The 17,776-nt window shown below is 44.0% G+C and overlaps 1 protein-coding gene across 2 annotated transcripts in view; it reads right to left on the bottom strand.

Annotated features, from left to right (window-relative positions):
• The window catches only part of LOC139559302 (cyclin-dependent kinase 6-like), a 122,110-nt gene that overhangs the window by 95,039 nt on the left and 9,295 nt on the right, over positions 1 to 17,776 (bottom strand). For both annotated transcript variants that reach the window (XM_071375175.1, XM_071375176.1), the window contains one exon: positions 10,795 to 10,962. In XM_071375175.1, the coding sequence (XP_071231276.1) occupies positions 10,795 to 10,962 (168 nt within the window). The remainder of the gene's footprint in view (positions 1 to 10,794; positions 10,963 to 17,776) is intronic.

Here is a 17,776-nt window from a genome sequence, read left to right as displayed (position 1 = left end):
CACCTGTATCTATGTGGAGAAACATACCCCACACTAACACCTGTATCTATGTGGAGAAACATACCCCACACTAACACCTGTATCTATGTGGAGAAACATACCCCACACTAACACCTGTATCTATGTGGAGAAACATACCCCACACTAACACCTGTATCTATGTGGAGAAACATACCCCACACTAACACCTGTATCTATGTGGAGAAACATACCCCACACTAACACCTGTACTTATGTGGAGAAACATACCCCACACTAACACCTGTATCTATGTGGAGAAACATACCCCACACTAACACCTGTATCTATGTGGAGAAACATACCCCACACTAACACCTGTATCTATGTGGAGAAACATACCCCACACTAACACCTGTATCTATGTGGAGAAACATACCCCACACTAACACCTGTATCTATGTGGAGAAACATACCCCACACTAACACCTGTATCTATGTGGAGAAACATACCCCACACTAACACCTGTATCTATGTGGAGAAACATACCCCACACTAACACCTGTATCTATGTGGAGAAACATACCCCACACTAACACCTGTATCTATGTGGAGAAACATACCCCACACTATCACCTGTATCTATGTGGAGAAACATACCCCACACTAACACCTGTACCTATGTGGAGAAACATACCCCACACTAACACCTGTACTTATGTGGAGAAACATACCCCACACTAACACCTGTATCTATGTGGAGAAACATACCCCACACTAACACCTGTATCTATGTGGAGAAACATACCCCACACTAACACCTGTATTTATGTGGAGAAACATACCCCACACTAACACCTGTATCTATGTGGAGAAACATACCCCACACTAACACCTGTATCTATGTGGAGAAACATACCCCACACTAACACCTGTATCTATGTGGAGAAACATACCCCACACTAACACCTGTATCTATGTGGAGAAACATACCCCACACTAACACCTGTATCTATGTGGAGAAACATACCCCACACTAACACCTGTATCTATGTGGAAAAACATACCCCACACTAACACCTGTATCTATGTGGAGAAACATACCCCACACTAACACCTGTATCGATGTGGAGAAACATACCCCACACTAACACCTGTATCTATGTGGAGAAACATACCCCACACTAACACCTGTATCTATGTAGAGAAACATACCCCACACTAACACCTGTATCTATGGGGAAAAACATACCCCACACTAACACCTTTATCTATGTGGAGAAACATAACCCACACTAACACCTGTATCTATGTGGAGAAACATACCCCACACTAACACCTGTATCTATGTGGAGAAACATACCCCACACTAACACCTGTATCTATGTGGAGAAACATACCCCACACTAACACCTGTATCTATGTGGAGAAACAAACCTCCACCCCACACTAACACCTGTATCTATGTGGAGAAACATACCCCACACTAACACCTGTATCTATGTGGAGAAACATACCCCACACTAACACCTGTATCTATGTGGAGAAACAAACCCCACACTAACACCTGTATCTATGTGGAGAAACATACCCCACACTAACACCTGTATTTATGTGGAGAAACATACCCCACACTAACACCTGTATCTATGTGGAGAAACATACCCCACACTAACACCTGTATCTATGTGGAGAAACATACCCCACACCAACACCTGTATCTATGTGGAGAAACATACCCCACACTAACACCTGTATTTATGTGGAGAAACATACCCCACACTAACACCTGTATCTATGTGGAGAAACATACCCCACACTAACACCTGTATCTATGTGGAGAAACATACCCCACACTAACACCTGTATCTATGTGGAGAAACATACCCCACACTAACACCTGTATCTATGTAGAGAAACATACCCCACACTAACACCTGTATCTATGGGGAAAAACATACCCCACACTAACACCTTTATCTATGTGGAGAAACATAACCCACACTAACACCTGTATCTATGTGGAGAAACATACCCCACACTAACACCTGTATCTATGTGGAGAAACATACCCCACACTAACACCTGTATCTATGTGGAGAAACATACCCCACACTAACACCTGTATCTATGTGGAGAAACATACCCCACACTAACACCTGTATCTATGTGGAGAAACATACCCCACACTAACACCTGTATTTATGTGGAGAAACATACCCCACACTAACACCTGTATCTATGTGGAGAAACATACCCCACACTAACACCTGTATCTATGTGGAGAAACATACCCCACACTAACACCTGTATCTATGTGGAGAAACATACCCCACACTAACACCTGTATTTATGTGGAGAAACATACCCCACACTAACACCTGTATCTATGTGGAGAAACATACCCCACACTAACACCTGTATCTATGTGGAGAAACATACCCCACACTAACACCTGTATTTATGTGGAGAAACATACCCCACACTAACACCTGTATCTATGTGGAGAAACATACCCCACACTAACACCTGTATCTATGTGGAAAAACATACCCCACACTAACACCTGTATCTATGTGGAGAAACATACCCCACACTAAGACCTGTATCTATGTGGAGAAACATACCCCACACTAACACCTGTATCTATGTGGAGAAACATACCCCACACTAACACCTGTATCTATGTGGAGAAACATACCCCACACTAACACCTGTATCTATGTGGAGAAACATACCCCACACTAACACCTGTATCTATGTGGAAAAACATACCCCACACTAACACCTGTATCTATGTGGAGAAACATACCCCACACTAACACCTGTATCTATGTGGAGAAACATACCCCACACTAACACTTGTATCTATGTGGAGAAACATACCCCACACTAACACCTGTATTTATGTGGAGAAACATACCCCACACTAACACCTGTATCTATGTGGAGAAACATACCCCACACTAACACCTGTATCTATGTGGAGAAACATACCCCACACTAACACCTGTATCTATGTGGAGAAACATACCCCACACTAACACCTGTATCTATGTGGAAAAACATACCCCACACTAACACCTGTATATATGTGGAGAAACATACCCCACACTAACACCTGTATCTATGTGGAGAAACATACCCCACACTAACACCTGTATCTATGTGGAGAAACATACCCCACACTAACACCTGTATTTATGTGGAGAAACATACCCCACACTAACACCTGTATCTATGTGGAGAAACATACCCCACACTAACACCTGTATCTATGTGGAGAAACATACCCCACACTAACACCTGTATCTATGTCTCTTCACCCTTGGTATTACAACGACCACCGTTTATTTTGGTAGCTGGAAATATGTAACAACAATCAGTGGGAATGAAGCAACGCAGTGCACATGATGCTTCCCCGGGAGAGAGAATGTGTGTGTTTGTGTGTGTGTGTGTGTGTGTGTGTGTGTGTATGTGTGTGTGTGTGTGTGTGTGTGTGTGTGTGTGTGTGTGTGTGTGTGTGTGTGTGTGTGTGTGTGTGTGTGTGTGTGTGTGTGTGTGTGTGTGTGTGTGTGTGTGTGTGTGTGTGTGTGTGTGTGTGTGTGCCTAATTCCATTCATGGGACAATCCAGTCAGTCTGCTTCCCATTATAATGACTGACCGTGGTATGAATGGACGGACGGACAGGGAAACCCCCACAGGCCGAATCAATTATAATAATGAGCCACTATATGGTTCTAAATATGCCTTGAGGAAACAGACCATTAGGAGTTTGTTCTGGTGTGGCCAAAGCGTCTTGAAGCGAGGGACAAGATCTCATAGCTTTTGATTTAGGGACCAAAATACATAAAAAACAAACATGTTTTCCCCTCAATGTGCTGCATGTGCTTGTGAGAAAAGCAAAAGGTTGATAATCCTCAGTTTGATGGGAGGAAAAAGGACATGGTTGTCTCTTTTCCTCTTTCCTAAGCCATCAGCTTAACTCTGCAGCTTTACACATCGGCGTGTCACTCAGAGACAGACAATCAGGTGTCAGGAGCCTGAGGTCATTCTAAAACAATAAACAAAGCATTGGACCCCCAGCCACTCCCAGGGTCAGCCTGATCTGCACCTCTGCGCCACCCGATGGGTGGTCCCTGAGTCCCCCTTTCACTCAGGGGAGGAACTGTCAGGGGGCCTCTGAGGGATGCAGCGACCCCATCACACATACACACACACACACACACACACACACACACACACACACACACACACACACACACACACACACACACACACACACACACACACACACACACACACACACACACACACACACACACACACACACAGAGACACACACAGACACATGTAACACATAAAAGAGAAGTTCAGTTGTCATAAACCGTCAACTGCCTTTCTGAATTAGAACAGTTTCAGTTGAGGAAAGAAAAATCCAGAAGAGGCCCTTTTTGTACCTTATGCAAATTCAGCTCTCATATACTCTGTAAGAAAGCAGAATATGAATCATATTGATTCATATCCTGACTGTGATGGAGACAGAACAGACACATCTTCTATTCAGAGACAGCATTTCTCAGTGCCCTGGGTAGTTTGGAATGAGTCAAGCGGAGCCAGGTGTGGTAATGAGTTGTATGTACCTGGGCTGCTTGGCTGCCACTTCTGCCTGTAACTGTGCCCTTTTATAACTAGACAGGCCACTCTCAGTGTGTTGGTAACTGGTGGGTATCATCCTTTATCATCGGACAGAAAGGGACAAATCCTACTATGAGTGTGTGTGTGTGTGTGTGTGTGTGTGTGTGTGTGTGTGTGTGTGTGTGTGTGTGAGTGTGTGTGTGTGTGTACCGCGTCTCTAACTGTGAATGGGTTGTGTTTTTGCATACTGAGTGAGAGCACAGTCACGGCAGGGCATTCTTTATCTGAGCCATAGGAAACATCACTGGGGAGGGAGATAGGGGGATTCCAGACACACACACACACACACATACAGGAACATTAATCTGGAACCCCCACACACACGCGCACACACACACACACACACACACACACACACACACACACACACACACACACACACACACACACACACACACACACACACACACACACACACACACACACACACACACACACACACACACACACACAGGATCTGTATTTCTGTCACCGATGCCTAAGGTGGATTCCCAGGTGAATTTCCAGAACAGAAGCTCTAACTGTCAACCTAACAAGATGTGGCCATGCCCCGTCTATCATAAAATAACTGAACCCAGCAAATAGAACCACAGGCCAGGTACACATTGGATGACACATCTTAACTTGACTGTCTGTTCATTTCTCTAGGTAGTGCTTCATAAAGTTGATCCTCAAACATTTAGAAATGAAACAACAATGTCTCCCTTGGACATATTTGGCCATCTTTACTTTGTATAAGTAATATAATACTATACATATTTGTATATTCACATCACTATTCCCACAGATAAATGAATGTCCTCAGTTAGTCCTGAAATACTCTTGTTAAGGTCTGCTAATCTAATAACGTCTCATCTCTCCCTGCTCCCATCCCTTTCAGACCTTCTCCCTCTCTCTGTCATCCCCTGTCCTGCTATTTCTGGACATCAGAGCCCAGTGCAAGACAGTCCCACTTCAAAGCCTTGATGGAAGAAGGGTAGGAGGAGGAGGAGTAAGGGGGGGTGGTATCGCTGACTCAATCTCTCTCCGTCCCCCCGCCAGGCTCCCTCTCTCACTGTCTATTTCATCCTTGTCACGTCCACTTCAGGGATTCCTGAGACTTGCGTCTCTTCAGCCCTTCCTTCAATCTCACTCTGCACACCCCATATCGTTTACTGGTCTTCTCTCTGCCGTGCAGGCTGGTGCCCTTCAGTGCCCGCTACATCACATTAGCCGCTTTTCATCTGTGTCCCAGGAGACCATCCTGCCTTCTCTCTCTCGTTCTGTCTCTCTCTCGTTTTGTCAGTCTCTCTGTCTCTCATTCTGTCTGTCTCGCTCTCGTTTTGTCTGTCTCGCTCTCTCGTTCTGTCTGTCTGTCTCTCTCGTTTTGTCTGTCTCTCTCGTTTTGTCTGTCTCTCTCTCGTTCTGTCTGTCTTTCTCTCGTTCTGTCTGTCTCGCTCTCTTTCTGTCTCTCTCTCATCCTTTCAGTCTCTCTCTCTGTTTGCCTGTCACACTCCCCATTCTACCTGAGGGACTCCAGACTTCAGACTGACACCAGAAAACGCTCTGTCTGCTTCCCAAATGGCACCCTATTCCCTTGTAGTGCACTACCATAGGGTCCAGATTAAAAGTAGTGCACTAAAAGGGAATAGGATGCCATTTGGGATGCTGAGAAGAAGTCACCCTTTACCTAGTGGCCTCTCTCTCTCTCTCTCTCTCTCTCTCTCTCTCTCTCTCTCTCTCTCTCTCTCTCTCTCTCTCTCTCTCTCTCTCTCTCTCTCTCTCTCTCTCTCTCATCAAGACATTGGGATGTTCTATGGCCTCATGTCCCAATGTTTTATAGTCTCACTCTCACCTCCCACTCAGGATACTTATCTTCTCATTGGTAGACCAGCTCAGTAAAACATAGACTGTGTTCCAAATGGCACCCTATTCCCTATATAGTGCACAGTGGGCCTTTTAGGTCCTGGTCAAAAGTAGTGCACTATAAGGGAATAGGGTGCCATTTGGGATGCGCACACATACAGTAAGTGGAAGTTCACCCAATTGGAGAAATAAGAGCGCACCAACCGACCGATAGGAGAGGAGCAGAAAATTAGATAAAGATGGACAGAGAGAGTGAAGGAAGAGAAGGAGGGAGGAGGATAAAAACTGGGAGATCGGGTTTTTAGAAGAAGGGCCTGAAGCCAGTCGTTTGTCCCAGAAGAACAATTATTTTGTGTTGGAGAGGGCTGAGGGAGATATTCTTTAAAAAATATTCTTTACATTGGGAAGTAACACACACAGTCCCAATACATAACCTCTGTTATGTCATCTCTTAACTATCTGTTATCTAATTACCTGATATTGACCAGACGTATGCTGCTTGAGACTATGGGCTCTGACTAGTGAGACTATAGGAAGAGGAACCAGGCTGGCTATATGTAACAGACTTGTGTCAAGTATGTGAAATATTTTGGGAGGTTTGGTTTTCCATGTATAATTGAACCAATGGAATACTACAAAAAGTGCAACCCAAGGAAAATCAAGCACCTCAAATACTTTCCAAAAAGTATTTGACTTAGTCTATTATATATCCTTTAGCCAGTAACTGGTATAACCTGGTATAACCTCATACCTAGGCTATTGTGAACAGCGCATATAAGCCTGGTACAGCAACAATTCAAAGTCAGCCTTAGTTGGAGTGACCGTAGAATTCTATGGGAGTAACCTTACTGAGTAAAGTATTTATCATCATTTAATTTTAGCGAATCACACAACTGCGAGGCGTGGCTCTGTGCTTGAGGTGTGCTAGCGTACGGGGAAGGTGTTGTGGGAGATGATTGGTTGGTAGATTAATCCAGTGTTAATTTCGTCAACAAAAATAGTGACTCAAATATTCACCAAATACCTATTTTTCTGTGTTAATTTACGAGACTATAACTAACTAAATAGACTCAGAAAAAAATATAACTAAACAAAGAATATGTTTAATTTCAGTTGACTATGACGAGACTAAATTATCTCTGTGACTAAAATCTTACTACAATAGTTTTTTGGAGTGATTGAGAGTTTTTCAGTGATAAGTACAAATAATATTAGCAGAACAGACGCACAGCGCAGTTCTGTTCAGCAGTGGGAAGGACGCGCCACACCCGGCACACACAGCCTAGCCTACATCAGCTGGTGCGCTGCGGGGAAGCAAGTGTTGAGTGTGGGCAGACAGGCAGACAAGCTTCGCTCCGCCTCCTATTACACACATCACGCAGGCTACTTTATTGTTTCTCCGTAGCTAACCAGTCACCGCCAGCCTTCTAGTTAGCTACCCTTTTCCTGGTCAAGCTGCTTTATGAAATTAAAAACAATAGCAGCATTAAGTGTAATAGTAAAACAACAGTCTAGCTATGTTTTTCTTTCCCTAGAGTATAGAAGTCTTTAAATTTGTAGTCTTGCTCAACCCTCACACTTTCCTCACTGCATTTCATAGCCAGGTTCTGTAGCCAAAGTACTAGCCAAGTCTCCCTCTGTTCCTGGGAGAAACGGCTTGATTCAAGCCATTACCATTCAAAAGATATTACCCATAATATCGGCGCTACATTTTAGAATAAGGCTGTACGTAACAAAACGTTGAAAAAGTGAAGGGGTCTGAATACTTTCCGAACGCACTGTATGTTTGAGCACATGGAAGTCAGTGATTTGTTTACTATAGGTTAAAACCTTTTGTCAATAGGGGGAGCTGTTAGCATTATTTTTTTTTTTACATTTCCAAATTAAACTGCCTCGTACTCAATTCTTGATCGTACAATATGCATATTATTGTTATTATTGGATAGAAAACAGTCTATAGTTTCTATAGGAGTTGAAATTTTGTCTCTGAGTGGTACAGAACAATTTCTACAGCACTTTTCATGACAGGGTTCAGATTTCAGAAATTTTTACCTCTGATCTGGGGTCTGTTTATAAGGCCACAGTGAATGCTATGAAGAAACCGACACTACCTACGTCTTCCTCTGGGTGTCTGTACGTCATCACGTTTTCAATGAACTCTATGGGACGTTCACAGCCATTATAAATGACAAAAATGTACAGAGACCCCTCTTTCTCAACGTGCGCCTCAAGCGTGAAGGCCATCGGACCTGCCTCGTTCCAAATCGTTTTCTAACCAGCAGTATTTCTCCGGTCATGTTTTCAGTCGTTATAGTTGTTAAAAACATCATAAGGTAGTGAATTTTAACCGTTTTATAGCAATTTATATCCGTTTAGTGCGATTCTGAGGAATTTATTTGTCGTGCACTTTCTAGCTTTGGGAACGTTTCGCGGTCTCGGTCGTTGTTAGTGGACATTTCGAAGGACAGAGGACATCTATCGACCAAAAGACGTTTATAACATAGAAAGGATACATTGCCCAAGAATATGATGGAAGATCAGCTCAAAGTAAGCAATATTTAATATGATAAACCGTGTTTCTGTCGAAATATTTTAAACGCATACATCGCCATTTTGTTTGGTATAGCTTCACTTGGCCAACCCTGTATTGAAAAGTAAGGATAATTTTAAAAATGTAAATCAGCGGTTGCATTAAGAACTAATTTGTCTTTCGATTCCTGTCAACCCTGTATTTTTTAGTCAAGTATATGATTAGCTTTTAATTAAACTAGATCACTCTGATAGATGACGTCAGACATATTGAGGCTTGATTTCCTAGTATTTTCATTGTGTAACCACGGTTTTGTATGGCTAAATATGCACCTTTTCGAACAAACTGTATATGTATGTTGTAAAATGATGTTACAGGAGTGTCATCGGAAGAATTCTGAGAAGGTTAGTGAAAAAATTAATATCTTTTGGCGGTGGTTACGTTATATAGCGCTCTTTGGCTGGAATCGATGCTCTGGTAACGTTGGAACATGTAGTATGCTAACTTATCGATTTATTGTGTTTTCGCTGAAAAACGCTTAGAAAATCTGAAATATGGTCTGAAATCACAAGAACTGGGTCTTTCCATTGCTATGCTTTGTCTATTTTTATGAAATGTTTTATGATGAGTAAATTGGTCATACACGTTGCTCTATCTAGTAATTCTAGTGGATTTGTGATGGTCGGTGCAATTGTAAACTGTGATTTCTACCTGAAATATGCACTTTTTTCTAACAAAAACTATCCTATACCATGAATATGTTATCAGACTGTCATCTGATGGGTTTTTTTATAGGTTATTGGCTATCAATATCTTAGTTGAGCCGAATTGGTGATAGCACCTGAAGGAGTAAGAAACTGATGGAGTTAGAATAGTGGTGTATTTTGCTAACGTGTTTAGCTAATAGATTTACATATTTTGTCTTCCCTGTAAAACATTTTAAAAATCTGAAATGGTGGCTTTATTCACAAGATCTGTATCTTTCATCTGGTGTCTTGGACTTGTGATTTAATGATATTTAGATGCTACTATCTACTTCTGAAGCTATGCTATCTATGCTAATCAGTGTGTGGGGGGTGGGGGGTGCTCCCGGATCCGGGTTTCTGAGGCAGTAAAAGTTAATGAGGCAATACAAATGTGATATGATTAAAATGTAACTAAAATGAAAGGGCATTTAGTTGACTAAAATGGCCCAGTGTTTTCATAATTTTTTACAATAACTAGACTAAATCATTATTCAAATGACAAAAAATGTGACTAAGACTTAATGATATTTCATGATGGCTCAAAGAAGGCAAAGTTTGACGCATTGGTCCAACAGACTCTTCGCGCATTTGGGCGGAAGTGTCTGGGAATGAGATTGGTACTGGTATAATGTTAAAATGCTCACCAAGGAGGTCAGGGCCATCTGAAAGCTGTATATTCTGGTGTTTTAACAGTTTATAAGAGGTTTATAACAGGTGTATAACAGTAAGGTTCTCACCACGGAGGTCAGGGCCATCTGAAAGCTGTATATTCTGGTGTTTTAACAGTTTATAAGAGGTTTATAACAGGTGTATAACAGTAAGGTTCTCACCACAGAGGTCAGGGCCATCTGAAAGCTGTATATTCTGGTGTTTTAACAGTTTATAAGAGGTTTATAACAGGTGTATAACAGTAAGGTTCTCACCACGGAGGTCAGGGCCATCTGAAAGCTGTATATTCTGGTGTTTTAACAGTTTATAAGAGGTTTATAACAGGTGTATAACAGTAAGGTTCTCACCACGGAGGTCAGGGCCATCTGAAAGCTGTATATTCTGGCAAGACCGAAGTCGGCCAGTTTTATCTGTCCTCCGCTGGTGACCAGGATGTTCTGGGGTTTCAGGTCCCGGTGAACCACACGGTGTGAGTGCAGGAAGTCCAACCCCTGCAGCAGCTGGTACATCATATCCTGTTAGGACACATGGACATTCAGACACAGTCTTAACAGGTACAACATGACACATGGACACTGAGAAAATACACCTGATATCCCTGACAGAGGGTGCAATGCTTCAGCATCATTGGTTTCTCTTCTAAATCAACCATCAACAGGCCTCAGAACACTGAGAAGTCCCACAGAGAGAAGTTAAATCACTGAGGCCTTGTAGGCGGTGTAGCAGCCTGTCGACTAGGAAAAAAGAGAGCGTGTCCCTTTAAAGCCTTTGTGTGGCAGATGCTGATAACTGACACGACTGTGGAGAGAGAGCAGGGCAGGAAAGACATGTTGCTGTGGGGAGTAGTTCTTATATGTGTTCCAAATGGCACCCTGTTCCCTATAAGCCCTGGTCAAAAGTAGTGTACTACAAAGGGAATAGGGTGCCATTTGGGATGCTACCTCGATCTGTTGGTGGTGGGCCTCTCTGCCTCCTTCCCTGCCCACCCTGCAGCTGTCTGGGCCGAGCTGAGGAGGATTGATCATTGTAGACCCACTAGTTCAAGCTGTAGCCAAGGACGGCCCCACAGGCCCTAATACCCACAAGCACTCAGTCCGGGGAGAGAGAAAGAAAGGAGAAAGAGAGAGAGAGAGAGAGAGAGAGAGAGAGAGAGAGAGAGAGAGAGAGAGAGAGAGAGAGAGAGAGAGAGAGAGAGAGAGAGAGAGAGAGAGAGAGAGAGAGAGAGAGAGAGAGAGAGAGAGAGAGAGAGAGAGAAAGACTGAGAGGAGGGATAAACGGCCATTTCCTCATTCTGGTGGAAACTCTCAGCCCAGCCACAACAACATAAGGACTGAGGGTGATAGTGGCAGTGGGGACTTTTTGAGTGATAGAGACAGAGAGATTGGGGCAGATTAAAAAAGAAAGAGAGGGAAAGAGAACTGGAGAGGGAGAGAAAGAGGGGCGCTTTCACAGTTGCGACATGAATCGGCCTGCTGCTGGGGTTGCAGCAGGCGGCGGTGTGGCCTACCCCCCCGAAACCCGTCGCCAAGACCTCACAAGTGACATGGACCTGGGCCCGCGCGGGGCTCCATTCACTGACCCTAGCAGCTGGTGAGTGATTAAAAGAGCTGAAACAATGAGCTGCACACTCAAGAAGAAAACATTAGCAAACGGCGCGGGGTGACCAGGGTCGAGGGGAGGGGACTAGAGCCTCTCACAATGCACGGAATAGGGACAGGACCCTGGATGTGTGTCTGTGTGTTAGAGAAGATACAGGGCAGAGGGAATGTGTGTGTGTGGCAGGCTAGAGAGCGTAAACAGGCCTTCCTTTTTGAATATCCATCCACCCATGACCTAGCAGGTCAACAGACAGGGGCAGAGGCAGTTATTTAGGGAGCTGACACAATGGTACCGCCCCCATGAGCTCCTCTCTGTTTGCTTTAAATGGCCATTTGCGACATGTTTCCTTTCAACAGCATTTCCTACAAAACCCCAATTATCTCAGAAGTGTGACTCGAGGACAAACATACAAACAACAACCATTCCCCCTCGATGCTCCATCTCCTCTCTCCTGTTTCAGTTCATTCATATAACAGTCATACAGTAGTACATGATGCAAGTGAAGATTCATGATGCAGGGTTTATCCATTTTAGTTGCAAATAGCAGTGAATAGCTTGTAGGGCTGGGGATAATGTCAAACTATCAGCCTCACATTAATATCTAATCTCTCATCTGCAGATAGTATGCACAAAAAAACCTGACTTGATGCAAACCAATGTCACAGGAGGTGACACAGAGCAACAAGTTACCCAACAACCTAACCGTCTATGACAGCAGCTCAGCCAGAGAAAGCTGGCTAGGAAACACAAGGCAAGCGACCAAAGCCCCCCAAAAAAGAAGAGTACCCAAGAAAAAAAGACCTGAAAAAAGTCAACCACATAAAAAAGAGTCAAAACATTGCTTCTCTGAGTGCAGCCCCTTTTCTCATGCTAATATGCAAGAGGCGGCCATATTGTTTATTGTAGCTGGGCACAATACAGGACATCTGCCAGTTAGCGTTAGTGTAATTCCCTCCCTATGCTTCATTAACCAGCCTTTTACAGGCCTGGAGACGGGGGACAGATGAGGGTTCTGGGGGGGCAGCGTCAGACCAGCCGTACTCCCCAAGGCTGGGGGAGAGAGACCGGCCGCTTGATGTCCTTCCAGCTCATTTGATTCCCGGGGCCTCTTTCATCAATTACCATGCGGTGGGTCTGACTGGAGGCCTGAAAGGGGTCAGGAGGAGTGGATGGACAGACTGGGCTAGGGTGAGATGGGCAGTGGGGTTGGAGGGGTGGGCTGGTGCGGGCTGGAGGGGTGGTCTGCAATCTGGTGTCCTCTGGTCTGGAGGGGTGTAAATTAAGTAGTTGGGGGGCCGGGGTTTGCAGTGTCCACTGTCATGGAAATAAAAGGGACGGTGCCGCTGTCATCTTGCACTTGATCGTTATCCATTGTCCCTCATCCCTCCAGATGCTGTTTGGATGTTGAGAATGAATGGGGGAGATCTCACTCCCACCCAACAAGTGGTTTTCCATACTTGCTTTGGAGTCTATGTGGTTCGGCTGAGTATGCCTCGATGGTAAAGCTTGCTTCAAGAATGCATATCCAGTCGACTTGATCTTACATGTTTGGCTATTCCACCAAAACAGCTGCATTTAGAAAAACTACACTGATGTACAGTATATGAAAACACCAACCCAGGGTTCACGTTAGCTCATAGACCATAAAGCTGACCATTTGCTGTGAACGGACAATAGTCACAAGGTTAACACTAAGGTCTATTAAATATCCTCAGGTAAGCTCTGACACCTATTACAGCTGAGGAGTCATGGCAACATTAAGCCCTGTCACAGGAAGCGGAACACAACACCTATCTGATTGACAACATTAGAGAAAGAGGAGACAGGAATCCCATTGGGAAATACTTTTTTCAGGTCTTTTTTTCTTGGGTACTCTCCCCAAAGCCAACACCTCATTTGGCCGCCTTTCCTTCCAGTTCTCTGCTGCCAATGACTGGAACGAATTTCAAAAATCGCTGAAGCTGGAGACATATTTCCCTCACTAACTTTAAACATCAGCTATCTGAGCAGCTAACCGATCGCTGCAGCTGTACATAGTCCATCTGTAAATAGCCCACCCAATCTACCTACCTCATGCCCATATTGATTATATTTACTTTTCTGCTCTTTTGCACACCAGTATTTCTACTTGCACATCACCATCTGCTCATCTATCACTCCAGTGTTAATTTGCTAAATTGTAATTACTTCGCTACTATGGCCTATTTATTGCCTTACCTCCTCACGCCATTTGCACACACTGTATATAGACTTTCTTTGTTTTCTATTGTTTTATTGACTGTACGCTTGTGGCGAAATCCTGCACGGAGCCTTCGTTTGTTTATTCCAGTTGTAACTGTGTTGTTGTTTGTGTCGCACTGCTTTACTTTATCTTGGCCAGGTCGCAGTTGTAAATGAGAACTTGTTCTCAACTAGCCTACCTGGTAAAATAAAGGTGAAATAAAATTTAAAAAATTTAAAAAAGAGGAACGTATAACGCCCCACCCAGCAGACTTTCGACCAATCGCGTTCATGTTGTCATGCTGCGTCACGCGGTTGCTAAGCTAATCTTCACGCAATTCTCAAAGTCAGGGTATGAATCAAGAAACCTGCTTATTTTCCTTGAAAGTATGTAATGTCACTATTCCAAAACTATATGATATGATAGAGAACAAAATAATTCTCTCATATCTCGGAAAATATTTGTAATATTGCACCCAATTGACTCCCATTCACTCCTTGAAGGAGAGCTCTACTTGTCACAGGATTGCCCAGAATTGCACCACGCGGCTCATTGACGACGCATGGGCAACGTACACAACGTTTCCATTTCCTCAAAAGTCCTCAATCAGACAGACCCAAATGTGTTCGCATTCGGTGAAGGGTCGAGGAGGTACTCAGATCCAGACTACGGTTAAGAAACACAAGCTGCTTTATGAAATTAAAAACAATAGCAGCATTAAGTTTAATAGTAAAACAACAGTCTAGCTATGTTTTTCTCTTCCTAGAGTATAGAAAAGTCTTTAAATTTGTAGTCTTGCTCAACACTCACACTTTCCCCACTGCATTTCATAGCCAGGTTCTGTAGACAAAGTACTAGCCAAGTCTCCCTCTTTTCCTCAGAGAAACAACTTGATTCTAGCCATTATCATTCATGTATTGGCGGACCGCATTTTACACATTGGTGGCTCGGACTTGGATTCGAGCACAGGGGACTTAGAACTTGATTCGGACTCGAAGTTTAGTGACTCGAAAACATCAATGGGCAAAACAGTCATTATTAGCTCCAGTTCAAAGTCATTATCCCCCATTCTACTAACATCAGAAGCCTCCTCCCTAAGTTTGTTTAATTCATTGCTTTAGCACACTCTGCCAACCCTGATGTCCTAGCCGTGTCTGAATCCTGGCTTAGGAAGGCCCCCAAAAATCCCCAAAAATCCTGAAATTTCCATCCCCAACTACAACATTTTCCGACAAGATAGAACTGCCAAAGGGGGCGGAGTTGCAATCTACTGCAGAGATAGTCTGCAGAGTTCTGTCATAATATCCAGGTCTGTGCCCAAACAATTCAAGCTCCTACTTTTAAAAATCTACCTTTCCAGAAACAAGTCTCTCAACGTTGCCGCTTGTTATAGACCCCCCTCAGCTCCCAGCTGTGTCCTGGACACCATATGTGAATTGATTGCCCCCCATCTATCATCAGAATTCGTACTGTTAGGTGACCTAAACTGGGATATGCTTAACACCCCATCCTACAATCTAAGCTAGATGCCCTCAATCTCACACAAATTATCAAGGAACCTACCAGGTACAACCCTAAATCCGAAACCATGGGCACCCTCTTAGATATCATCCTGACCAACTTGCCCTCTAAATACACCTCTGCTGTCTTCAACCAGGATCTCAGCGATCACTGCCTCATTGCCTGCGTCCGTAATGGGCCCGCGGTCAAATGACCACCCCTCATCACTGTCAAACGCTCCCTAAAACACTTCAGCGAGCAGGCCTTTCTAATCGACTTGGCCAGGGTATCCTGGAAGGATATTGACCTCATCCCGTCAGTAGAGAATACCTGGTTGCTCTTTAAAAGTGCTTTCCTCACCACCTTAAATAAGCATGCCCCGTTCAAAAAATGTAGAACTAAGAACAGATATAGCCCTTGATTCACCCCAGACTTGACTGCCCTTGACCAGTACAAAAAAATTCTGTGGCATTCTGCATTAGCATTGAATAGCCCCCACAATATGCAACTTTTCATGGAAGTCAGGAACCAATGTACAGTTAGGAAAGCTAAGGCTAGCTTTTTCAAACAGAAATGTGCATCCTGTAGCACTAATTCCAAAAAGTCCATGAAGAATAAGAGCACCTCCTCCCAGCTGCCCACTGCACTGAGGCTAGGAAACACTGTCACCACCGATAAATCTATGATAATTGATCATTTCAATAAGCATTCTACAGCTGGCCATGCTTCCACCTGGCTACCCCTATCCTGACCCCTACCCCTACCCAGCTCTGCACCCCCCGCAGCAACTTGCCCAAGCCCCCCCGCTTCTCCTTCACCCAAATCCAGACAGCTGATGTTCTGAAAGAGTTGCAAAATCTGGATCCCTACAAATCAGCTGGGCTAGACAATCTCTTTTTCTAAAATTATCCGCTGAAATTGTTGCAATCCATAATACTAGCCTGCTCAACCTCTTTTTCGTATCATCTGAGATCCGCAATGATTGGAAAGCTGCCACGGTCATCCCCCTCTTCAAAGAGGGAGACACTCTAGAACCAAACTGTTAAAGACCTATATCCATCCTGCCTTGCCTTTCTAAAATCTTTGAAAGCCAAGTTAACAAACAGATAACCAACCATTTCAAATCCCACCGTACCTTCTCCACTATGCAATCTGGTTTCCGAGCTGGTCATGGGTGCACCTCAGCAACGCTCAAAATCCTAAACGATATCCTAACCGCCATCAATAAAAGACAGTACTGTGCAGCCGTCTTCATCGACCTGGCCAAGGCTTTCGACTCTGTCAATCACTGCATTCTTATCGGCAGACTCAATAGCCTTGGTTTCTCAAATGACTGCCTCGCCTGGTTCACCAACTACTTCTCAGATAGAAATCAGTGTGTCAAATCGGAGGGACCTCTGGCAGTCTCTATGGGGGTGCCACAGGGTTCAATTCTCGGGCCGACTCTTTTCTCTGTATATATCAATGATGTCGCTCTTGCTGCTGGTGATTCTCTGATCCACCTCTACGCAGACGACACCATTCTGTATACATCTGGCCCTTCTTTGGACACTGTGTTAACAACCTCCAACCAAGCTTCAATGCCATACAACACTCCTTCCGTGGTCTCCAAGTGCTTTTAAATGCTAGTAAAACTAAATGCATGCTCTTCAACCGATTTCTGCCCGCACCCGCCCGACTAGTATCACTACTCTGAACTGTTCTGACTTAGAATATGTGGACAACTACAAATACCTAGGTGTCTGGTTAGACTGTAAACTCTCCTTCCGGACTCACATTAAGCATCTCTAATCTAAAATTAAATCTAGAATCGGCTTCATGCATGCTGCCAAACATACCCTTATAAAACTGACCATCCTACCGATCCTCAACTTCGGCAATGTCATTTATAAAATAGCCTCCAACACTCTACTCAGCAAACTGGTGTAGTCTATCACAGTGCCATCCGTTTTGTCACCAAAGCCCCATATACTACCTACCACTGCGACCTGTATGCCCTCGTTGGCTGG

Source organism: Salvelinus alpinus, chromosome 29 (genome assembly GCF_045679555.1).
Source record: "Salvelinus alpinus chromosome 29, SLU_Salpinus.1, whole genome shotgun sequence".
In the NCBI taxonomy this organism is placed as follows: domain Eukaryota; kingdom Metazoa; phylum Chordata; class Actinopteri; order Salmoniformes; family Salmonidae; genus Salvelinus; species Salvelinus alpinus.
Note: the sequence above shows the minus strand (reverse complement) of the source record. Positions and strands in the feature narration are given on the sequence as shown.